At 44.6% G+C, this 25,966-nt stretch overlaps 2 protein-coding genes across 41 annotated transcripts in view; both read right to left on the bottom strand.

Annotated features, from left to right (window-relative positions):
• Positions 1 to 668, bottom strand: part of TCF7L2 (transcription factor 7 like 2) — a 218,305-nt gene extending 217,637 nt beyond the window's left edge. For all 39 annotated transcript variants that reach the window (XM_050804366.1, XM_050804394.1, XM_050804372.1 and 36 more), the window contains exons 1-2: positions 480 to 668; positions 154 to 220 (exon numbers count right to left, since the gene is read on the bottom strand). In XM_050804366.1, the coding sequence (XP_050660323.1) occupies positions 154 to 220; positions 480 to 668 (256 nt within the window). The remainder of the gene's footprint in view (positions 1 to 153; positions 221 to 479) is intronic.
• Positions 669 to 1,940: 1,272 nt separating this feature from the next.
• VTI1A (vesicle transport through interaction with t-SNAREs 1A) overlaps positions 1,941 to 25,966 on the bottom strand; it is a 500,904-nt gene continuing 476,878 nt past the window's right edge. Inside the window, exon 9 of one of the 2 annotated variants that reach the window (XM_050804418.1) lies at positions 1,941 to 6,838. In XM_050804418.1, coding sequence (XP_050660375.1) covers positions 6,667 to 6,838 — 172 coding nt within the window. In that variant the 3' untranslated portion in view covers positions 1,941 to 6,666. The remainder of the gene's footprint in view (positions 6,839 to 25,966) is intronic. The other variant, XM_050804419.1, reaches the window with a different exon arrangement.

Below are 25,966 nucleotides of genomic sequence, written 5' to 3'. Positions count from 1 at the left end.
GAGAAACTTTTTAGAGAAAGTGCCCCGAGGGGCTGGGCGCCCCGGCCGGGCCGGCGCAGGGCCGGGCCGAGCCGGGCGCGGGGCCGGGGCGCGCGGGGCGGCCGGCCCGGGGGGCGGCTCCGGGCGGCTGCGGGGCGCGCGGGGCGTACTCACCTTCTTCCAAACTTTCCCGGGATTTATCTCGGAAACTTTCGGAGCGAGGCGGAGGCCGTCTTTCCGCCTTCCCGGAGGGGTGGAGGTGGGGAGGGCGAGGGGCAAACGCCACGCAGAAGGGGGAGAAGGGGGAGAAAAAGAATCGGCGAGGTCGGGGGGGGGTAGAAAAAACAGGGTTACAAGTTTTTGCAATGGTGGCATCGCACGCACACGCCGCCCGCCGGGCCCCGCCGCCGCCCCCAGCCCCGATTTCTCCCCTTTCAGCAACATTTGCCAAGCCCAGGAAACAGATAAAAAACCCCACCAGCCCGAGGGGCTTTTCTTACCTCGGAATCGGAGGAGCTGTTTTGATTCGTTTCTGATTCATTGACTAGAGACGATTTGACATCAGCTAAATCCCTCTCTGCCGAGGAGTTTTCGGAGCTCTTCTCCTCCTGTTCGCCCTCGTCTTTGAAGGAAATCAGTTCGTCGTTGGCGCCTAGGTCATCCCCTCCACCGCCGTTCAGCTGCGGCATTTTTTTTCACCCACCAGCAGCAATTTTGGAAGAAAAATGAAGGAGGAAGAAAAGCCAAAAAAAAAAATCACCCCCAAAAAGTTTTGCCCCCCAAAAAAAATATTGCAAGAAAAAGACGAGTCCAAGGTGAACTTTTTTTCTGCTTGGGGGTCTTTTTCTCCTGGGGAGGGGAAAAGAGGGAGGAGGGGAGGGGAAGGGGGGGGAGATCTTCTGCACGCGTGAGTTTGGGTTTCTTTTTTCTCTCGTTCCCAAGGATCCGATCAATGTGCAAAAAATAATAAATAAAAAAGGGGGGTAAAAAAAAAAAAACAACAACAAGAAGTCAGATATAAAGAGCAAAGGGGGGGGAAGCCGAAGATACAGGAGGTGCTCGTGCCGCTCGGATTTGAGTGAGTTGAAGTTAGACTGAGAGCTTTTCAGTTCAAAGGCGGCGCTGATTGACAGATAGAAAAAGGGGGATCGAAATCCGGAGGAACGGAGTAGTCTGGGAGCGGAGATTATTGACAGGGCGAGAGGAACACACTGCCTTAATGAGATGCCGGAGGGCGGGGCCGGCCCGGTGACGTGTGCATAAATAAACAGCCGGGGTGGGCGGGGCGGGGGCGGCTAACAATGATCCTTTCGGGCGCCGGGAGAGGGAGGAGGGAGAGGAGGAGGAGGAGAGGGGCGGGGAAGCCGGGGGGAGACGGAGGGAGGAGTGTGCAGGGGGAGCGGCCTGCGCGGAGTGTGTGCGAGCCCGGGATTCTGGGCGAGGGTGCAGGGACTCGCTCCGGGTGGGGGCGGTTTCAGAAAGACAATGCGGGGTGGGAGAGGAGGAGAAGGGGGTGGCGACCAAGTCAGGAATCCGAGCCGAGGAAGGCGGAAGGAAAGCCCACTTGGGGGGCGGGGATGGGGAGAGGCCCAAAAAAGTGCACTTTAGAAATATTAGAAATAAATCTTAAGGGAGGGGGAAAAGGAAGGGTAGTATTGTGAGAAAGTGGTGTCTGGGGGCGGGGGTGGGGGGGTGCTTGGTGGTTAATTCAGCAGTGAAATCAGCCACACTTGGGCGGGATGAACAGAAGTGGTCAAAAGGAAAGATCAACCCTCCACTTTCAGAGAGCTTGGGGAAGTGAAGGGGCTGGTCAAAGTTCCTGGTCATCTACAATGAAAGAAACTATATTAACCCATGAGGCCTCCCTCCTCCCTTTTTTGTTTATTAGTAGTGAATCATTTCATGAAATGTTAAGTCCCACTAGGATGAATATGCCGAAATGACTTTTTATGCAAAAAACAAATATTAAATGTCAGAAACATTAAAAGTACCCTGAAGGAATAATATATGATTCTTTTAAATGTAGAGTGGTGTTTTGCTTTTTTTTTTTTTTTTTTTTAAACTGACGTTGGAGGTAGTAGGAAATGAGCTAGAGTCAAAGTCCTTTTTGACTTCGGAGGTGAAAAGTTTGGGCGTTAACACCGTCAGGGAAAATAAAACCGAAAGTTCACCAGCCCCTGGGATCAGTTGGGCTACAGTGTTTCTCGAAGGGGGTCTGAAATGAAATCCCCGAAAGACTGACCAAAATAATCAAGATGTAGGTGGCTCTGGCAGGAAATTGCTAACCAAACCAATGCTAGAAGACCTCTGGGAGAAGATGGGAAACCTGGGGCTTGAGGCAGGTATTTGTTGACTTTTAGGTATTAGAGGAGGAGCAGACTGATTTGCTACAAAATGGGGAATGGAATTATGTTAAAGAGGAAAGGCCCACCTCCCAAAACACAATGTGCCTGGGTGATACAGCAAGAAGATTCATTTTTGCAAATATCCAGTAAGAAGTAGACTGGACACTGCAACATGAAAAAGAGAAAAAAGAAAATAAATCAGTAGGATTTAGCAAATTGCCTCTTAGGAGCAGTATTAGTCTAAGTCCAGGATGTACTGTTATCCCACCCTTCCCTGAAAAAGCTCACCTGCACTTCAGCTGGCCCATCAGCACCAAGGTTTCCAAAAGAAAGCAAATTTGCCATGTAATATTTAGAGAGTTTGGGGTGCCAGCAAAACTGTTTTATAGGCTAAAGGCTCAGAAAGAAGACTACTAAAAATAATGATACCGAGATTGACAAGGCCAACGAATTCCCCTGCACTGGAAAAAATTCACAACCACATTTGCACACTAAAGAATATGCAGGCAAAATGAAAATGGGTTGGGGGGCAGGCAGAGAAGAATCACTGTAACTCCCAACTTTCATATTAATCAGAATATCAGAAGTAGAGTGAGAAGGAGCCTGAAAAGAAGTAAAACAAATGTGTACATTTAATCAGACAGGATTGCATAGGATACAAAGCACAGGGCTAATTAGTCTCAGCAGGTAGGACTAACCTTCAGACTTCATAAATAAATAAGGCGGGCGCAGTGTCTAAGAGGGAGAGTGGAGACAGAAAGGGGATTATTTCAAGACACCAAGTGAAAACATGAAGAATGAAATGCTTCACTGTCAAAAATCCATGTACAAATGGATTTAACAGTTTCCTTTTTTAGGTCTTTTACTTGGTTACCTTTAGATTGACACATTTAGTGAAATGACCAAGCTTTACACACTTGCTAATTGTCACCTGTATTCTTGATGTGCCCAAGTCTGTCTTTATGCAGCGTAGACTTTCCTAAGGCTCATTTTAGGGACTGACTTACTTAAACTGGAACACATTTATAGGAACTCAATTTTATGGCAATTTCTTTGTCCTGTGTGGTAGTTTTTTGTTTCGTTTTGCTATTTTAATGAAACCCTCGTCTGAATTAAGTTGGGTAATGAGGTCTTCTATGTCCTTTATAGTACTACCTGTATAATGTAATCTCTGGAATATACTGAACTGAAATTTTAAAGAATGTACTTACTGATTTTACTATACTGGCCTGCATTTTTATCATATGTAAATACTAAGGGCTTTGTTCCGATGATTAGTAACTTTATCCATTTTGGCATATCCTTATTTTTCTCATTCAAAGGGAACTCTTTTGAGTCTTTCCTTCCTTAAATCTCTGATTTAATTAAGCAATTAAAAAGTTATTCTGTGATAGTGCATGTCCCACATTTAATTTCGTTACTTGGTGCCATACAAAGGCTTGAGTAGACCAGCAAGATTTCAGAGGGGCGAGATCCCTGATGCTCTGCAAGTCCCTCAGGTGATGCCTGAATTGAGGAGGGGGAGGGAATGGCAGAATTGGCACTGCAGTACCCAAGCAGCAAGGTATTGAAAAATACCTTGAATACTATTTGAAAAAAAGGTAGGCTGGCCCACAATGTGGATGTGTAATTTATAGATTTGGTGTGAAATTTTAAACACAGTTGACTTGGGTCCAAGTGCTGAGGCAACTTCTCTGTGGATACTGATGACTCCTGGTTTATAGGACCAAGAGTTCTGCCCAAATGGCAGAGATTCGAAAAACACAGGAAACCAGACCAGTTCTGACTTTAGCCTGAGCCAGGGGATTTTGCCACCATGGGCTCTGCATGTTGGGAAATGGGTGGAATGGAGGAGAGGCTGTGCCCTCATCCCTTGGAGTCCAGTTTGGTCTCTGCATATTTTGGGGGGAGGGCAGGGAGAAACTGGGCCCTCGCCCCTTGGAGTCCATTCCTGGCACCAGTCCAGGTTCCGAACTGTAAGTAGCTGTTCCTAGGCCTCCCTGACTTTGACCTCGCCCTCTTCATCCACTGCCCTTCTGCTGCTTCTCTTCTGTTTTCTCCTCTCCTTCAGCCCTCCCTTGATTACATCTCTATGGATACATGTTGATACCTTAAAGCTTAAGTGAGTAGGGTCACCTCTTCCAGAGGTGCTTCCTTGTTCATCCCTATCAATGAGCATGAAAAGGAGGTTTTGGTTTACACAAATCACCTTTTAAGGGTTGGTTCCCCCGCAGGGGAGATATGGTGAAGTGTTCGGTGCCCACTGAAATACAGTGCCTGTGCCTGTGCCTGTGCCTGACGGGACTGCAGAAATAGGCTGGCCACAGGCTGTGTCACCTTCGTCTTGTCTCACCTGGTGGATGAGGTGGTTGGAATGGGCTTTTTTAAATTGCCTGTTAATATTCAAAGAGTCCATGATTCCATCGTTTCACCACACGCCCCAGTTATGGCTCAGAGATTCACGCACACCAGCAAAGAAGACAAACCATATTGAAAGCTTGGCTCTGGAATTTCAGAAAAACAAGGCTAGTCTGTCAGATTTACCCGAAGTGGGGAATACATGTTGACAACCATATTCGGCTCCCCCAATCTCTCAGCAAGATTCTACTAAGTTACCCTTGACAGTGATATGTACATGTGTGGGTGTGTGTATTTGTGTTCCTGTGTGATTTTTCTTTAAAGATCTGGGCTCCAAGATGGATGATCTGTTACCCCACTGTGTTGGACTTATCTATGCCGGGAGTGTGCTAAGGGAAGCCAAAAAAAGAATCTGAAAACATAAGGAAGCTATAAAATGGGGAAATGTTTAGAAGCCAAAGTCCTGATTCCACTGTGAGATTTTCTGTTTGCTTTTTGTTCTGTGTGGGTGATGGTTCCTTATTTGGACCTTGAGGAAAGCTACTCCCTTAGCCAACATAGGAACGTTAAAAATTGGACACCCAAGAGTTTTCAAATTTAGCAAGAGGAAGGGTTAGGCAAAAGCTCCCACTTCACAGGCATCCTCTATCCCCCCAACGACTCCGTGAAGGGACTTGGAGAGACATACACTCTCTCCCCCTTGAAACCCTGACGAACACTCTTCTGTTCTGACATTTTTCTGAAGTGCCGGGCTTGATCACCTTGCTTCAGCTAATAACAGGTCCGGGTAATAAAGTGACAATAATACCTGATGATCCAAGGGTTAATGGGGAGATATATGCATCTGTACAGGGTTTCATCACCTGCCTTCATAAGCCGATTACCACTGCTATAGGCATTTGTGACAGGAACAGCTTTCTGAAAGACATCAGTCCTCCATAAATATACTTTTCTTATTGACAAGATGTCTTTTAACCCTAATAGTAATGGAAGAAGGCCAATAAATGAAACATTTACTGCATAACTTGCCTTATTTTGGGGTGGTGTACAATTCCTTTCTAGCTGTCTCTAGAAGATGTTTTCAGCCTAATTTGCTCCCTAGAAATTTCGCTCACTACAGTTATACGTCTATGACGTTTTATTGCCTGAAGCCAAGTCTGCATAAGAACTTTCTTAAGATATACTTATCCTAATGCCAAGCTACAGCAACTGGGCTGCTTTATGCTGAATTATTTGTGCTACCCTGATATACAGGGCAGAGACTTCCCAGTAGTCATTGCCATAGGGTAGGTCTAAATGTTTCTGAGAAGGGGAAAAGAGGCAGGAAAAAGGTGAAAAAAGTTTCATCTAGGTTGATTTGTAGAGGTCTTTAGAATTAATAATTGGATGTGTATTTAGCATATTAAAATGCCTGAGGTTTTCTTTTGTTTTCTCTTTTTAAAATGGCTTCAATGACCCCACCCTGTCTTACAGAGCAGCTTTGCCCACTCAAATCCATTGCTGTATTCAAAAATGTCACAGATACCAAAGCACCTTCCACTAAAACATGGACACCTTAAAATGAGGCAGATACGATGTCCCCTGGCATTGAGCAGTCTCACAAGGTGGCTTACGTGTGTTCAAGCGACAGAGCAGGTGAAATTTCAGGAGAGGATGATGCCATTGTTCCCCCTTGAAATTCATCTAGGTGTGGGCTCACACACCTGCATCTGGCCAGAAGCAATATGGGATGGGGAGGAGGTAAAAGATCCAAGGAGACTCCCAGGTCCACAGTGTGAAGATTTCAGGTTTGGTCCTCACTAGGAATCCACAGCAGCATCAGCCCCAATCTGTCTTGAGAAAAGACTAAATCCATGTTGACCGAATCAACTTGAGACTGGATTAGAATCAACAACTCTGTCTCCTCCTTTGCAGAATTCCAAATGTTTCTGCAAATTCCAAATTCCAAATTGGTATGGATGGATTACGTTTCCTAACAAAACACTCATTTCGATGAGGAAAGGGAAGAAGTTTCAATGAATGAGTTCCGGGATCCAGAGTGAGTTTGGATCTCAGTATAGACAACAACATGCAGCACAAGGTTTAGCACCGACAAGAGAGGCTTCCGGTGGACTGCCATCTTTAGCAAACACGGTTCTGGGTAGCCCGAGGGCATTCTGTAAATATGTAGAGCAGGAAGGAGAGCATTAATCGTTATTAAAGGTTCCAGGATGCTGAGAGTGAGAGGTTATAATAACCCCCAGACTCCATGAGAAACACGGGAGCCCCTCCCAGCACCCCCACCTATGGAGACGTGGTGTTTCTCTTTGCCTGTGTCCCCATACACTGAATTTCTAATGACTTCTCACACTGCTGGAAATCCTCCCCGTGCTTTTTAAGGGTGGCCAAGGTTCTTGATGGTCTGTTGACAGCACAGGGATGCAGGTTCCTTGTTCTCATCCTGCAAAGGACTCTGCTTCTAAAGAAACCCAAGTCTTAGGCCAGGAAGAATCCGAAGAGGCCTCCTGGGGCCCCACCACTTCCCATTCTCCTTCTAATCAATGTGCCTTAGGGGCTAAAGGCCATAACTGATGGCATCTATATGCCTGTGAGACCCTCCTGGCTCTGCCACCCACCCAAACGACAAAGGTGATGACTCTATCTGGAAGCCAGATAGAACATTTCTTAGGGAAGGATCTGATGTTAATGTCTTTCTGTCTTTTCTTCTTTGAAGGCACCTCACACACCCCTTTATACAAGAAGCATCTTTCTAACGTTATCTTCTGGATGTTCATGCTATAATATTGCTGGTTACAAAAAAGCATGTACTGTAGAGTTCTTTTTTATATAATTATTCATTAAAAATATTTGACTTTGGGAGGCCAAGATGGGTGAATCACTTGTGGTCAGGAGTTCAAGACCAGCCTGGTCAACATGGTGAAACCCCGTCTCTACTAAAAAAATACAAAAAGCAGGGCATGGTGGCGGGCACCTGTAATCCTGGCCCCCCTGGAGGCTGAGGCAAGAGAATCACTTGAACCCAGGAGGCAGAGGTTGCAGTGAGCTGAGATTGCGCCACTGTACTCCAGCCTGGGTGACAGAGCGAGACCGTCTCAAAAACACATAAAAAAAAAAAATTTGGAGACATTTGCTTCAAAATGTCAACAGCACTTTTTCCCCCTAGATGATAGAATTTGGGATAATTTTTACTTTCATTTTCCTTTTGTTTCGTTTGTTTATTTATTTATTTATTTTGAGACAGGTCCTTGCTCTGTCGCCCAGGCTGCAGCACAGTGGCACAATTCTAGCTCACTACAGCCTGGAACTCCTGGACCCAAGCAATCCTCCGATTTTAGCTTACCAAGTAGTTAGGTCTACAGACATGCACCAGTACACCGACTAACTTTTATTTTTTATTTTATTTTTTTTTATTTATTTATTTTTTTTTTTCAAGACAGAGTGTCACTCTGTCGACAAGGCTGGAGTACAGTGGTGCTATCTAGTCTCACCACAACCTCCACCTCCTGGGTTCAAGCGATTCTCCTGCCTCAGCCTCCTCCTCGAACTCCTGACCTCAGGTGATCCACCTGCCTCAGCCTCCCAAAGTGCTGGGATTACAGGTATGAGCCACTGTGCCTGGCCATATTTTTTATTTTTAGAGACAAAGTCTCGCTATATTGTTCAAGCTGGTCTCAAACTCCTAGACTCAAGCAATCCTCCCACCTTAGCCTCCCAAAGCACTGGGATTACAGATGTGAGCCAGTGCACCCAGCCTTTGCTTTCATTTTCATACTTCCCTATGTTGTCTTTTATTATTATCATTTTTTTACAACTAGGCATGGATTATTTGTGCCATCAGGATGGAAGTAATGCTCTATTTTGAAAGATAAATGCTTTGACTTTCTTCCTCTTATATCCATACCTCTCACACAAGTTGGGGACATTTTAAGGTAGTCATTGTTAACATTGCACCTGACATATAATTGTAAACCTCTGTCAATTTTACTCTCATGCTTGAATTTCAAAGCATGTGGATGACAAAATATATTTATTTATTTATTTATTTATTTATTTATTTATTTTCGAGACAGAGTCTTGCTCTGTTGCCCAGACTGGAGTGCAGTGGCACGATCTTGGCTCACTGTAACCTTCGCCTCCTGGGTTCAAGTGATTCTCCTGCCTCAGTTCCTGAGTAGCTGAGACTACAGGCACACGCCACCATGCCTGGATAATTTTTGTATTTTTAGTAGAGACAGGATTTCAGCACATTAGCCAGGATGGTCTCGATCTGCTGACCTCGTGATTCACCTGCCTGAGCCTCCCAAAGTGCTGGGATTCCAAGCATGAGCCATTGCACCCAATGACAAAATATTTAATTTCACTCCTTCAATTTAAAAATAAATGATGGGCCAGGTGCAGTGGTTCGCACCTGTAATCCGAGCACTTTGAGAGGCCAAGGCAGGTGGATCATTTGAGGTCAGGAGTTCGAGACCAGTCTGGCCAACATGGTGAAACCCTTTCTCTACTAAAAATATAAAAATCAGCCAGGCATGGTGGCAGGTGCCTGTAATCCCAGCTATTCAGGAGGCTGAGGCAGGAGAATCACTTAAGCCTAGGAGGCAGAGGTGGCGGTGAGCCAAGATCGCACCACTGCACTCTAGCCTCAGAGACTGAGCAAGACTCTGTCCAAAAAAAAAAAAAAAAGTAAAAAGTAATTTAAAAAAATGATGAACCCCACTTATCCAAATGTACTCAGAGACCTGCATGCAGATTCACAACAGCAGCATCCTCTGTCCTATAAGGAGATTGATAGAGTTGGATATTTGCCCCTCCCAAGTCTCAGGTTGAATTGTAATCCTCAATGCTGGAGATGGGGGCTGGTGGGAGGTGTTTGGATTATGGGGGCAGATCCTCATGGCTTGGTGCTGTCTTCATCATAGTGAGTGAGATCTGGTCATTAAAAAATGTGTGGCACCCCCCTCCCATTCACTCTCTTTCACTTGCTCTTGCTTTCACCATGTGACATGCCTGCTCCCCCTCTACCTTCCACCATGAGCATCAAAAGCTCCCTGCAACCTCTCCAGAAGCCCAGCAATGTCAGCGCTGTGCTTCCGGTATACCCTGAAGAACTGTTAGCCAACTAAGCCCCTTCTCTTTATAAATTGCCCAGTCTCAGGTATCTCCTTACTGCAGTGCAAGAACGGCCTAACAGGCATTGTCCTTCCAAAAGCCCTTTCTTATAGATTGTCCCACTTACTGCTTAAAACACCTTGTGAGGTTGAGAGAACAAATTACCCCCATTTTACAGGAAAAGAAACTGAGGCTCCAAGAGATCCAGTGTGGCCCAGTGTCCCATAGTTGGTAAGTGGCCAGACCAGGACTGGAATGCAGGTTTCCTGTCTCCCAGTCCAGATCTTTGTTTTGCTCCTGGATTCTGGTCAACCCAACGACAGACTCATCCTCACGATTTTTCTGTGACACCCTGGGAGTATAAAGGGGATCTTGGCAAAATATAAATAGATTTCTTTAAAGCAAAACTCACACCCGGCTACGCTGTGAAGTTAACATTTGGCCATCCATTCCTCCCCTACTTAGCCTTCTTCTGGGATCTCCAGAGCCCTCTCCCCAACTTTGCCCCTTCCTCGCCCCCTACCCCAAAACAGCACCCTGTAGTCTCCCCCAGGGTTTCTGAAGCTTAGCGCTATTAATGTTTTGGACTGAATACGTCTTTGTTGTCAGGAGCTGTCCTGTGCGTGTGGGGTACTGGGCAGCACTCCTAGTTTCTGCCCACTAGTTGCCAGACCCTCCCCACTCCCCCAGCGGTTGTGATCATAACAGATGTCTCCAGAAATTGTCACACATCCCCAGCAGACTGTGGGGGTTGGGGGGCGGGGAGGAACAGTGGGTGGGGAGGGAGAGTATAAAATCATCCTCACTTAGAGAACCACTGCTCTACATGGAATCCTCTCTCTGGAAGAAATGTGATTCTTTCTTTCTTTTTCCCTTTCTTTCTTTCTTTCTTTCTTTCTTTCTTTCTTTCTTTCTTTCTTTCTTTCTTTCTTTCTTTTTCCTTCCTTCCTTCCTTCCTTCCTTCCTTCTTCTTTCTTTCTCCTTCCTTCCTTCCTTCTTTCTTTCTCCTTCCTTCCCTCCTTCCTTTTGAGACAAAGTCTCCCTCTGTCGCCCAGGCTGGAGTGCGGTGGCACAATCTCGGCTGACTGCAACCTCTGCCTCCCGGGTTCAAGCAATTCTCCTGCCTTAGCCTCCTGAGTAGCTGGGACTACAGGTGCGTGCCACCATGCCCACCTAATTTTTGTATTTTTAGTAAAGATGGGGTTTCATCGTGTTGGCCAGGCTGGTCACGAACTCGTGACCTCAAGTGATCCACCTGCCTTGGCCTCCCAAAGTGCTAGGATTACAGGCGTGAGCCGCTGCGATTTATTTATTTATTTATTTATTTATTTATTTATTTATTTTTTGTTGTTGTTGTTGAGACGGAGTCTCGCTCTGTCACCCAGGCTGGAGTGCAGTGGCCGGATCTCAGCTCACTGCAAGCTCCGCCTCCCGGGTTCACGCCATTCTCCTGCCTCAGCCTCCCGAGTAGCTGGGACTACAGGCACCCGCCACCTCGCCCGGCTAGCTTTTTGTATTTTTTTAGTAGAGACGGGGTTTCACTATGTTAGCCAGGATGGTCTCGATCTCCTGACCTCGTGATCCGCCCTTCTTGGCCTCCCAAAGTGCTGGGATTACAGGCTTGAGCCACCGCGCCCGGCCTATTTATTTATTTTTGACACTGAGTCGTGCTCCATCTCCCAGGCTGAAGTGCAGTGGTGCGATCTTGGCTCACTGCAGCCTCCGCCTCCTGGGTTCAAGCAGCTCTCCTGCCTCAGCCTCCCGAGTAGCTGGGACAGGTGAGTACCACCATACCTGACTAATTTTTGTATTTTAGAGACAGTTTCACCATGTTGGCGAGGCTGATCTCCAATTCCTGGCCTCAAATGATCCGCCCGCTTCAGCCTCCTAAAGTGCTGGGATTACGGGCATGAGGCACCGTGCCCTGCCTTAGAAATGTGATATACTTTAGATTCACTTTAGTAAATCAGTCCTCTAACTGATTAGGGGGATGCCACCATCCCTTCTCCCCACCCCCAAGTCCCCCAGCCAACCAGGGGCTGTATTAGAATGGCCTGGGAAGTTTTTTCCAACTGTGACCCTCCCCAGCCCCCACAGTCCTGTTGAGAACCCATGCCCTACACGAGGGAGCCTCTTGGCCTCAGCAGCAGGACTGAAATCTTGGATCGTGTGGATCTTGCCCTGTGTGGATGCGTGACCTTGGGCCCCTCCATAAATCATGCTGACTGTCTTCCCGTACCTGTAAAACGGGGTTGTAATATCTACATGTGAGTGTTATTACCAAGATTCAGTGAAATAACATGTAGAGTTGCCTTGATTTCTATGTCTTTCAGTGGGGCAGTTTCCCTTTCTTGCCTCCCTTCTCCAAATGGGGATGGAATACCAAGATTTAGCATAGTTCTCGCTCCTTGGGAGAGCCCAGTAGACCTTATCACTGTTATCCTGTCCCTCCCAGTTAATCCTCTCAAGAGCAGCTGCATTATACAAAGGAAAGGTGCCTAAACTCAAATCAAACACATCTCTCATGGTGTCTTTCGAGCTCCAAAGACAAGCTGGACAGTTGCAGCCAAGACCTTTTGGGATCTCTTTGTGGTGCTATCCACTGGGAGGGGACAGCCCCACCAAAAGAGCAACTCCAAACACCCTCCTTGCCCTGAACCTTCAGGCAAGTCCCTTCCATCGAGTTAGGGCAGCACATAGATTTCGAAAGCCCCCAAGGCTTCATCACAAGTGACTAGCAATTTAATAATCTGCAGCCCTTGGCAAACACTAATTAAGCAAGAGCATAGCTCCTGGTGAGGAAGGCCTGCCATCCTCCCACCCCCAGACCCTGCTTACAAAAGGGAGGCAACTGAATGGTGGCTCCCAGAAGCAGCCTGCTTTGCAGTGAAAAGGAAGGAAAGAAGGAAGGCTAGGACAAAGGGGAAGAAAGGAACTCCAGGTCACAGTAGTCCAGTCAAGGCTACTACTGCCTACTCTGGGATGGATGGTCTCCTTCAGATCAAGGGTCTTCTAACTTTTATTTATTTATGTATTTATTTAGAGATGGAGTTTCGCTCTTGTCACCCAGGTTGGAGTGCAGTAGCGCGATCTCAGCTCACTGCAACTTCCACCTCCCAGGTTCAAGCGATTCTCTCACCTCAGCTTCCCAAGTAGCTGAGATTACAGGGGCATGCTACCACACCCAGCTAATTTTTGTATTTTTAGTAGAGATTGGGTTTCACCGTGTTGGCCAGGCTGGTCTCAGACTCCTGAGCTCAGGTGATCCACCCGCCTTGGCCTCCCAAAGTGCTGGGATTACAGGCGTGAGTCAACGTGACCGGCCCTAACTTTTCAATTTGTAGGGAAGGTTGTCAGAAACCTCCTTTGAGAATCCAAAGCTAGATTTAGGCTGTCTCACCAGGAAAATGTACTGACATTTAAATTTCTGCAAATAATCCCTAGATTTTGCATTAAAATCTTCTGTCCTAAATAATCATACGTAACGTCTTAGATTTGTTGACTCTTTTACAATTTAAGAAGCACTTTCCAGTAGCAAAGCAGTAGGCACACTTCCATTTTCTCTTAAATAAAATGGAGTTAGTAGAAGTATCTCTTGTTAAAACTGTTTCCATTTTACAGATGAAAAACTGAGACCTCGAAAAGCTTGACCAAACTCACTCTAGTCAGTAAGAGCTGAGATTTGAACCCAGGATTCTTGGCTCTTCCTATATTGCTCTACTTCTCTTTTACTTTTAAAAGCATTTTTGTTAGGCCAGGTGTGGGGCCTTACGCCTGTAATCCAGCACTTTGGGAGGCCGAGGCAAGTGGATCACTTGAGGTCAGGAGTTTGAGACCAGCCTGGCCAACATGATGAAACCTTGTCTCTTCTAAAAATACAAAAATTAGCCGGGCATAGTGGCACACACCTACGTAGTCCCAGCTACTCAGGAGGCTGAGGCAGGAGAATCGCTTGAACCCAGGAGGCAGACGTTGCCGTGAGCTGAGATCACTCTACTGCACTCCAGCCTGGGCAACAAAGCAAAACTTCATCTCAAATAATAATAACAACAATAATAATAATAATAATAATAAATAAGAGTGTAACATTCATATCATAAAGTGCAAAAACTTTAAATATTCAGCCGGGCGCAATGGCTCATGCCTGTAATCACAGCACTTTGGGAGGCCACGATGGGCAGATCATGAGGTCAGCAGATTGAGACCATCCTGGCTAACATGGTGAAACTCCATCTCTACTAAAAATACAAACAAATTAGCCAGGCGTGGTGGCGGGCGCCTGTAGTCCCAGCTACTCGGGAGGCTGAGGCAGGAGAATGGTGTGAACCTGGGAGGCGGAGCTTGCAGTGAGCCGAGATTACACCACTGCACTCCAGCCTGGGTGACAGAGCGAGACTCCGTCTCAAAAAAAAAAAAAATTAAAATATTCACCTTATGAATGTTTACAAATGAACACACCCATGCAATGTAACATCTAGAATATTACCAGAACCACATAAGCAATCCCTGCGTACCCTCCAAATGGATATTCTCCCAAAATAAGGTTGCCAGATTTAGCAAATAAAAATATTGCATGAAACATATTTATACTAAAAAATTATTTGCTGTTTTTCTGAAATTCAAAATTAACTAGGTCGCCTGTATTTATATCTGGCAGTCCTACCCAAAAAGTAACCATTATTTTTACTTATTTATTTATTTATTTATTTATTTATTTTTTTGAGACGGACTTTTGCTTTTGTCACCCAGGCTGGAATGCAATGCTACGATCTCGGCTCACTGCAGCCTCCACCTCCCGGGTTCAAGTGATTCTCCTGCCTCAGCCTCCTGAGTAGCTGGGATTACAGAGGCCCACCATCACACCCAGCTAATGTTTTGTATTTTCAGTAGAGATGGGTTTCACCATCTTGGCCAGGCTGGTCTTGAACTCCTGACCTCAGGTGATCTGCTTGCCTCAGCCTCCCAAAGTGCTGGGATTACAGGTGTGAGCCACTGCACCCAGCCTATTCTGACTGTTATAACTCTAGATTAGTTTGACCTGTTCTTGTGTATTATATAAATGGAATCATACAGTAAGTGCTCTTTTGATTCCAGCTTCCTTTTTTTTTTTTCTTTTTTTTTTTTTGGCGACAAAGTCTTGCTCTGTCTCCCAGGCTGTAGTGCAGTGGTGCAACATGAGAAAACCCCATCTCTACTAAAAATACAAAAAAATTCCAGCTTCTTTTACTTAACATTTTATCTGTGAGATGCAACAATGTAGCAGTAGTTGTTTTCTTTACTGTATAGTATTTCATTGTGTACAATGTTTATATAAATTTATAACATACAATGAATATACATTTATTACTTGTATATTATAAATATATGTGGGTACATATATGTGTTTTTATGCACAAATGCATGTACAATGAAGATAAATGTACTTATCCATTCTACTGTAGCTTAAACGTTAGGTTGTTTTCAGCCAAGATAAACAGGGTGGCTATGAATATTCTTACACATGTTCATATATGAATGCATTCTCACATCTGGAATGTGACAATATGCTCACTTTAATAGACAGTACCAAAATTCTTCAAAATTGTTGAACCAGTTATACAAGAATGTACAGAGAGGTGCAATTGCTCTATTTGGTATGGTCAGTTTTTCCCCTTTTATGGTGAGCGTGCAGTGGTATATCATTGGTTTTAATCTGCATATTCCTTGTTAACTAATGATGTTGAGCATCTTTTCACACACATATTGGCTATTTAGATGTCCTCTTTAATAAAATGCCTGTTCAAGTCTTGCAACCATTTTAAAAAATAGATGGTCTGTCTCTTTCCTATTGATTTATAAGAATTATTTACATAGCCTGCATATGAGTCCTTTGTCAGTCATAGGTTTTACAAATACTTTCTGTATTGCTTTGCCTTCTCACTCTCATAATGGTGCATTTTGATGAACAGAAGTTTTTTGGGTTTGTTTGCTTGTTTTTTTTTGTTTGTTTGTTTGTTTGTTTTTTTTTTTTTTTGTTGAGACAGAGTCTCACTTTGTCGCCCAGACTGGAGTGCAGTGGCCGGATCTCAGCTCACTGCAAGCTCCGCCTCCCGGGTTCACGCCATTCTCCTGCCTCAGCCTCCCTAGTAGCTGGGACTACAGGCGCCCGCCACCTCGCCCAGCTAGGTTTTTTTGTATTTTTTAGTAGAGACGGGGTTTCACGGTGTTAGCCAGGATGGTCTCGATCTCCTGACCTTGTGATCCACCCATCTCGGCCTCCCAAAGTGCTGGGATTACAGGCTTGAGCCACCGCGCCCAGCCCTGTTTGCTTGTTTTTGATACGGAGTCTCACTCTGTCACCCAGCCTAGAGTGCAATGGCACAATCTCAGCTCACTGCAACCTCTGTCTCCCGGGTTCAAGAGATTCTCCATCCTCAGCCTCCCAGGTAGCTGGGACTACAGGCACGCGCCACCACGCCCAGGTAATTTTTGTATTTTTAGTAGAGACAGGGTTTCACCGTGTTGGCCAGGCTGGTCTCGAACTCCTGACCTCATCGGATCCACCCCTTACTCAGCTTTCCAAAGTGTTGGGATTACAGGCATGAGCCACCGCGTCTGGCCCAGAGGTTTTTAATGTTAGTAACCTTTATGGTTATTGCTTTTGTGAGTATATGTGTTATGTGAGAAGTCATTACCTACCCCAAGGGCATAAACATATTCTCCTATATTGCCTTCTAGAAGAATTTTTGTTTTATCTTTCACATTTAGATCCACTGGACGTTTTTTTTTTTGGTCTATGGTATGTACCTCCCAATTAATATTTAAATTATTTCCCAGCTTCACAATTCTACAGAATCTATGTTCACATTCACTAATATCATTATTAGATAGTTAAGTTCAATCCAAAAAAGAATTACAAAGCATCTTCATATGTGCCAAGGTATTGTACTAGATGCTGAGAATTTAAAACTTGAACTTGGCATGGCAGTCATTCACTCAGAGAACCCAGTCTAATATCTTACACCCTGTGATCTGCCCAGATCCATGTGAGGCTCCTGCCAACATCCATAGTGTCTTTCCAAAGTCCCTTGCCTTAGAAGCAAGGTCTACCACAGATTTGCTTTTCGGGCTGGGGCTTGGTGCCTGTGCCCTGGAGTCTGGCTAGGGAGGTGGGAGCATGCTTTCAGTATTACTCCTTTGGGGAATCTCTGAAGGTTCACAGGGAGAGGCTGAAATCTGGTTCCTATGTGAGTAGCAGGTCCCTGAGCCAAGTAAGAACCTACATTCCAGCCAAGTACGTGGTGGAAAAGATGCATTGTCTAGTCACCTGGAGTGACTCGAAAATCCCTGGGGCAGCTAAAATGTCAGTAACAGGACAAGTAATAAACTATGCATGACTTTTATGATACCTGATTGTATCATAACTGTTCTGCTTTGCTGGCCTCACTAGCTCTTCCAATGAATCATCAATCACATTGCTAACATCCAGCTACTAATTCCTTAGTCTGGGGAAGGTGATGTAAAGGTTGCAACCTCACCCACAATTTCCAATATCTGTCATCTGGAGACTTTTAGTGCTGTTCCAGAAGCTGGACCAAAATAAAAGCCCAACCCACTATCCTTATACCTTGGGCTCTTTGAGGGCTCTTTTACTCTGTCCCTAGTAGTCACCCAGAACCCCCGTTCCTGGTTTCTGGCTCCTTCTGGTGGCCCAGGCAGGCTCTTTTTCCTGGGATATATCAAGTAGTCATGATGTCCCACTGGACCCAGACTCTCTTGAGGATTAGAGTTCATTCGGGCTCTTCCTGCCCTGGTCCTTCTCAAGGTAGAACCTTCCACCCTCCCTAGGAAGTCCCAGCCTCCAACACTGACCACCAGCATCGATGGCTATTGTCCCACCAGACCCATTGCAACTTCCACAAGACAAGGGGTCTAGGCATTGCAGGATACCCCAGGGTCCATAGCAACTCCAGGCTCTACTTAACTACCCTAGGGTCCCTAGCAGCTCCAGGCTCTACTTAACACTGCTCTACTTCATTTCTTTCTTTCTTTCTTTTTTTTTTTTTTCTCAGAACAGAATCTCACTCTGTCATCCAGGCTGGAGTGCAGTGGTGTGATTTCGGCTCACTGCAACCTCTACCTCCCGAGTTCAAGTGATTTTCTTGCCTCAGCCTCCCAAGTAGCTGAGATTACAGGTGCGCACCACCACACCCAGATAATTTTTGTATTTTTAGTAGAAACGGGGTTTTGCCATGTTGGCCATGCTGGTCTCAAACTCCTGACCTCAGGCGATCCTCCCACCTTGGCCTCTCAAAGTGCTGGGATTACAGGAGTGAGCCACTGCGCCTGGCTGCAAATTTATTTTTAAAAAATATTTTGATAGCTGCATTTCAATGTAATTGGGCTCTTTTTTAATCCTATGGATTTTAAAAAATTAATTATTTTCAACTGCTTTTTTTTTTTTGACAGAGTTTTGTTCTGTTGCCCAGGGTGGAGTGAAGTGGCATTATCTCGGCTCACTGCAACCTTTGCCTCCTGGGTTCAAGTAATTCTTGTGCCTCTGTCTCCCAAGTAGCTAGGACTACAGGTGTGTGCCACCACGCCTGACTAATTTTTGTATTTTCAGTAGAGACAGGGTTTCACCATGTTGACCAGGCTGGTCTTAAACTCCTGGCCTCAAGTGATCTGCCCCTTTTGTCCTCCTAAAGTGCTGGTATTACAGGCGTGAGCCACTGCACCAGGCCAATTGAAATGTTTAGACTATTTACATTTATGTGAGTATTGCTATGGCTGGGTTTAAATATATCATCTTGCCATTTATTTTCTATTTGTTATTTCTGTACTTCGGGGTTTTTTCTCCCCCTCGTTTTTACCTTCCTCTGAATGAACTGAACATCTGTATGATGTCATTTTATCATCTTTGTTGGCTTATGGCTGTAACTGTTTGGTTCTTTTGACGATTGCTTTAGGGTTGATGGTATAGATCTTTAACTTATCACTGTCTACCTTCAAACGATATTATACCTTTCTACATACAGTAGGAGAAACTTACAATAATATACTTCCATTTATCCTCACCCAGTCTTTGTCATTATTGCCACACATTTTACCGCCACATATCTTATCAACCCTACAATACATTGTTAAATAATTTTGCTTTAAACAGTCAAATGTCTTTTAAATAGATTTATACAATAAGGAAAAAGTCGGATATTTACCCATGTCCTTAATGTCTCTGGTACTCTATTCCTTCATGTAGATCTGGATTTCCCACCAATGCAATTTTCCTTCTGCCTGAAGAATTTCCCTTGACATTTCTTGTAGTATGAATCTGCTGGTGATGAATTCTTTCAAATTTTGTATGTCTGATAAAATGTTTATTTCACTTTTTTTTTTTTTTTTTTTGAGATGGAGTCTCGCTCTGTCACCCAGGCTGGAGTGCAGTGGTGATCTCAGCTCACTGCAACCTCTGCCTCCCAGATTCAAACGATTTTCCTGCCTCAGCCTCCTGAGTAGCTGGGATTACAGGCACGTGCCACTACACCCAGCTAATTTTTTTGTATTTTGGGGTTTCGCTATGTTAGCCAGGATGGGCTTGATCTCCTGACCTCGTAATCCGTCCGCCTCAGCCTGCCAAAGTGCTGGGATTATAGGCGTGAGCCACCGTGCCCGGCCTTAGACTTTATTCTTTAGAGCAGTTTTAGGTTCACATCAAAATTGAGCAGAAGGTACAGATATTTCCCGTATGTTCTCCTGCCTCAATGCATGCACAGCCTCTCCCACTATCAACATCCTGCACCAGAGTGGCGTATTTGTTATAACTGATGAACGTGCATTGACACATCATTACCACTCACATTTCATCGTTCACATTAGGGTCCACTCTGGTTCATTCTATGGGTTTTGACAAATGTACAATAGCATATATTCACCATTATCATTTTACATAGAATAATTTCACTGCCCTAAAAATCCTCTGTGCTCTGCCTATTTATCCTTCCCTCTCCCCCAATACCTGGCAGCCACTGATCTTTTTACTGTCTTTATAGTTTGGCCTTTTCCGGGTGTTCATAATGTCGGATTCGTACCACATGTATCTTTTTCACATTGGTTTCTTTCACTTCGTAATTTACATTTAAGTTTTCTCCATGCCTTTTTATGACTTGGCAGCTCTTTTCTTTTTTAGTGCTGAATAATATTCCATTGTCTGGATGAACCACAGTTTATTTATCCATTCATCTACTAAAGAGCATCTTGGTTGCTTCCACGTTTTGGTAATTATGATCCAAGCTGCTATAAATATTTGTGTGCAGGTTTTTGTGTGGACAAATTTTTCAACTTATTTGGATAAATACCAAGGAGTATAGTTGGTGGATCACATGGTAAGAGTTATGTTTAGTTTTGTGCAAGAATCATCTTCCAAAGTGATAAACTATCTTCCAAAATGGTTCCCATCCAGTACCAACAATGAATGAGTCCCTGTTATCCCATGTCCTTGTCAGCATTTGATATTTTCAGTATTTTTGGATTTCAACCATTCTAATAGACGTATAGTAGTATCTTATTATTCCTTTTAAACTGCAGTTCCCTAGTTTCATATGATGTTGACCATCTTTTCATAAACTTATTTGCCATCTTTGGTGGGGTGTTTGCTTTCATTTTGAAAGTCATTTTTGCTGACTATAAAATTCTAACTTATCAGTGTTTTTTTTTCTTTCAGTTCTTTAAAGATTTTGCCCCACTGTCTTCTGGTTTGCGTTGTTTCTAACAAGAATTCTACTGTTACTCTTATCTTTGTTTCTATGTACATAGTATGTCTTATTTCTGGCTTCTTAAAAACTTTTCTCTTTATTACTGGTTTTAAGCAATTCTATTAAGATATGCTTTACTGTAATTTTATTTATTTTGGGTGTGTGTGCTTGGGGTTTATTGAGCCTCTTGGATTTTTTTTTTTTTTTTTTTTTTTTTTTTTTTTCCTGAGACAGGGTCTTGCTCTATCATCCAGGCTGGAGTGCAGTGGTGCCATCTCAGCTCACTGCAACCTCTGCTTCCCAGGCTCAAGGGATCTTCCCACCTCAGCCTCTCAAGTTAGCTGGGACCACAGGCACACATCACCACACCTGGCATTTTTTTTTTTATTTTTTTATTTTTAGCAGAGATGGGGTCTCGCCATGTTGCCCAGGCTGGTCTTGAACTCCTGAACTCAAGCGATCCACCTGCCTCAGCCTCCCAAAGTGCTGGGATTAGAGGCATGAGCCACTGCTCCCGGACTGCTTCTTGGATCTTTGAGTTCATATTTTTCATCAAATTGGAAAAGTTTTTGATGATTATTTTTTCAAATACTTTATCATTTGAAGACTCTAGTTACACATGTATTGGGCTACTTGAAGTTTTCCTATAGCTCAATGATTCTTTGTGTGTGTATATATATATATATACACACATATATATATATATATATTTTTTTTTTTTTTTTTTTTTTTGAGACGGAGTCTTGCTCTGTGCCCCAGGCTGGAGTACAGTGGCGCAATCTCGGTTCACTGCAAGCTCCGCCCCCCAGGTTCACCCCATTCTCCTGCCTCAGCCTCCCAAGTAGCTGGGACTACAGGCGCCCACCACCACGCCCAGCTAGTTTTTTGTATTTTTTTTTAGTAGAGACGGGGTTTCACAATGTTAGCCAGGATGGTCTTGATCTCCTGACCTTGTGATCCGCCCGCCTCGGCCTCCCAAAGTGCTGGGATTACAGGCTTGAGCCACTGCGCCCGGCCTCTTTGTATATTTTTATAAGTCTTTTTTCCTTCGTGTTTTACTTTAGTTTCTATTGTGTTTGTAAGTTCATTAATCATTCTCTGCCGTGTGTAATCTGCTGTTAATCTGATCTAATGTACTTTTCATCTTAGACATTATAGTTTTCATCTTTAGAATTCTTATTAAGATTTTTAAAACTATCTTTGATGTCTCTACTTAATATACTTAATTGTTCCTCTAGCTTCTTGAATATAACTTTCATTGTTCCTGTCTACTAATTCTATCCTCTGTATCATTTGTGATTCAGTTTTGATTGAGTGATTTTTATACTCATTATGGGCTATCTTTCCCTAATTCTTTGCATGCCTGATAACTTTTCATCACACATCAGACATCGTGAATTTTACCTTTTGGAGTACTGGATTTTTTTTGTATTTTCACAAATACTCTAAATATTCTTGAGCTTTATTTTGGGCCATGGTTAAGTTACTTAGAATCAGTTTGAGTTTTTCAGTCCTGTTTTCAAGCCTCGTTGGGTGAGAACAGAGCAGCAGTTAGTTTCGACCTGAATTTTTCCAACTACTGAGACAATATTATTCAGAGTACTGTACCTTATGCCCTGTGGATTATGAGGTTTTCTACTCTGATCGATGAGGACGGGAACTATACCTGACCCTATGTGAGTTCTCTCTGTTCCTTTTGCTGGTTCTTTTCCTGGTCTCTCATAGTTTCCTCATATACATGTGCTAATCAGGACTCAGCTGAAGACTCCAGGGAGACCCTCTCTGGATTTCCAGAGTTCTCTCTGTGAAATTCTCTCCTCTTTGATATTTTGCGAACTCCTGCCACCTTGGCCTCCCCTCTCTCCCAGCTTTTCCTTCTCAGCCCAGAAACACTACAAGCTCCTCATCTTTGTGCCACAGTTGGGACACTCTCCATGCAATGAGCTGGGCAATGTCATAGCGGTCACCTAGTTTATTTCTCATCCCTTGGGGATCAACTGCCCTATGTTGCCCGATTATCAATGTTTTGAAAACCATTGTTGCATATACTTCATCTGACTTTTTCAGGCAGGGTAACTCTGATCTCTATTACTCCATCTTGGTCAGTAGCAGAAATCTGCAATCAATCCTATATATTTTATTTAATGCATTTAAAACAAAATACAGAGCCTGAGAAAATGTCCATATCCTTCACCAGATGGTCAGAGGGGACCATGACACACAAAAAAGTTTAAGAACTCCTGCTCTTGCCGGGCGCAGTGGCTTACACTTGTAATTCCAGCACTTTGGGAGGCCAAGTTGGATCATTTCAGGTCAGGAGTTTGAGACCAGCCTGGCCAACATGATGAAATCCCATCTCTACTAAAAATATTTTTAAAAGTTGCTGGGTGTGGTGGCGCATGCCTGTAATCCCGGCTTCTTGGAAGGCTGAGGCAGGAGAATTGCTTGAACCCAGGAGGCAAAGGTAGCAGTGAGCCGAGATCATGCCACTGCACTCCAGCCTGGGCAACAGAGCAAGACTCCATCTCAAAAAAAAAAAAAAAAGAACTCCTGCTCAGGTAGGTTTAGTTAATATTTTTTTGGCCACTCTCCTTTACAGATTTTCCTTGAGAAAGATGGAACAAGGCCTGAGCTGCTTTTAGGCCCTCAAAAGCTGGGGTCTGAACGTGAATGAGAACATGAAGATGGTCTCTGGCAGTCCTGGGCTTCCAGATTTTCCCCAGAGGAGATATAGGAGGAGACTGGTTCCCACCCTGCAGTTTTTCCCTGTTGGCTGTGTCTTTCTTGCTTCCCAAAGAGAGGTTTGCAAAATGTTCAGCAGGGTCTGGACAAATATGTCATGAAGTTGTAATTTCACAGCAAACTTGGTTATTAACCTTTTTTTTTTTTCTTTTTCCATGCCCATCCTAAAAATCCTTCCCGTCCCCACTGCAGACTCTGCTCCATTTTCTCCTCCTTTCTAATTAGGGCGTAAGCTTGCTGAACCCAAACACCTTTGCCTGGTGGAGGAATCTGTGTGCCCCTAGCAGTGCATGTTTTGTTCATCTGAGTGCAAAGTTAGGCTGCAGATCTCTGCCACCTCTGACAAAGGAGCTGGAGGCGGGGCTGGCTCCCACATGGAAACTATTCATTAGTCCTGTATTTTTCCTAGTATTCCAAGTCTCCCCTGATTCCCTTTGGGAGGCTGGTACAACCTGGGTTGCTGGGTAGAGACAAATGAAATGAACTCATTAGCATTTGTAAGCAAGTCTGTGGGAGCTGGGCAGGAGGGATTCATTCTATTGAGATGAACATTGATGTAACTCCTGAAGTTGACATCAGCTGCTAGTCCAGTGTCAAGCTCAGAAGCATCTTCCTCTGAATCTCTTTTTCCTGGGTTTAAAGATCCTGCCCAGGGGGTAACACAGCCATCAGCACAGGAAGCTCCAAAATCCAGCCTTGAGTATCCATGCATTTTTTTATTCAACAAATATCTGAGATCCGCTGTATTCCAGTCCTTACAGTAGGCATTGAGGATAGGGCTATGAACAAAACCCAACAAACTCTACAGTTCCTCTTTTTATGAGGCTTACCATCTAATTGAGACAGGCATTGATATGGTGTATGTTTGTGTGTGTGTAAAAGAGCACAAAATTACATGCATATATTATATGCATGCACACATATGTAAAATATAACGGTGACACTCCTTGAGGAGGAATAAGTAAGCATAAATTAAGGGAACTGACCTGGTTGGGGAGTTCTCTGAAGAAACGATAACCCAACTGAGACGTAAAAGATGAGTAGACTTTAATTAGGAGAAGAGGGGAAAGAGTGCTCCCTGTGGAAGAAACAGGATGTCCAAAGGCCCTGTGGCCTAAGGAAGCAGGTGTGTGGCAGAGTGCATTTTCCAAAGATGGCTGCCTCACTGTGTGATACTCCATAGCTCTTCCTGCAACCTGAGGCCACACTCACCCATGGAGAGGTGAAGGTCTGTGTCCCCTTGAATTCAAGGTCTGTGTCCCCTTGAATCCAGTGGCCCACCGCAGATGTGATGCCATGTGACTTCTGAGGCTAAATCTAAAAATGTTCTATCTCATCTTTTTGGAACCCAGGACCATGCTGTGAGGCACCCATGGAGCCACGTGGAAAAGTCCCAGCTGGCAAGGGCCAATTGCCCTCCAGACTGAAAGGGCCTTCAGATGACTCCAGACCCAGCCTCTGAGCCACTGCAGCAGAAGCCAAATGGAGCGAGCCCTGCCTGGATTTCAGATCTGTGAGCAAAAGAAATATCGTATCATCCTTTCAAGTCACTCAGTATTGACGTGGTTTGCTCTGGTGGCTATAGATAACAGTGTGTATGGGGAACTCTGAGAAGGCCAGTGGAAAAGGGCACAAGTACCTCTGGGACCTGAGAATGGAAAGGGAGAAAGAGCTGGATCCAGAACTTGCTGCAAGCCCAGTGACTCTAGAAAAGGCAATCCCTCCAGGCAAACAAAGATGTGGGGCCCATGCTTGGCTACTGGAGTGAGGACTGGATTTCAGCCCTGACTCATCTCTCAGCCAAATGTGCTTGTCCAGGACACACCTACACAATCATACTTAGAGGCCCTGCTAGGCCACACACAGTCTCAGAGGCTGGGTTAGGGATTTGGGTCTTTATTCTAGGAGCAATGCGGGAGCAGGTAATGGGGCCAGTGAAGTGACTCTTACCACTTTAGTTCAGAGTCTCTCCAAAGACTCAGAAAGCTGCTGTCCATAGATTTCAGGGTCCATTTCCAAGGGAGAGAATGGAGCCAAAAAAGTCAGGCTTCTGATTTTTTTTTTTTTTTTTTTTTGAGATGGAGTATCACTCTGTCACCCAGGCTGGAGTGCAGTGGCACGATCTTGGCTCACTGCACGCTCTGCCTCCCAGGTTCACGCCATTCTCCTGCCTCAGCTTCCTGAGTAACTAGGACTACAGGTGCGTGCTACCACGCCCAGCTAATTTTTTTTATATTTTTAGTACAGACAGGTTTTCACTGTGTTAGCCAGGATAGTCTCAATCTCTTGACCTTATGATCCACCCACCTCAGCCTCCCAAAGTGGTGGGATGACTTTTTATTTTTGTGTGTGTGTGTGTGTGTGTGTGTGTGTGTGTGTGTATACATATATATATATATATACTTTTTTTTTTTTGAGACAGAGTCTTGCTCTGTCGCCCAGGCTAGAATACAGTGGTGTGATCTTGGCTCACTGCAGCCTCTGCAAGATCCTCCCACCTCAGCTGTCTGAGTAGCTGAGACTACAGGCGTGTACCACCATGCCTGGCTATTTTTTCTTTTATCTTTTTTTCTTTTTTGGTGATAGAGTCTTACTCTGTTTCCCAGACTGGAGTGCAGTGCTGCCATCTCAGCTCATTGCAACCTCCACCTCCTGGGTTCGAGCGATTCTTCTGCCTCAGCTTCCCGAGTACCTGGGATTACA

The sequence above is a fragment of the Macaca thibetana genome, chromosome 9 (assembly GCF_024542745.1).
Source record: "Macaca thibetana thibetana isolate TM-01 chromosome 9, ASM2454274v1, whole genome shotgun sequence".
Lineage (NCBI taxonomy): Eukaryota > Metazoa > Chordata > Mammalia > Primates > Cercopithecidae > Macaca > Macaca thibetana.
Note: the sequence above shows the minus strand (reverse complement) of the source record. Positions and strands in the feature narration are given on the sequence as shown.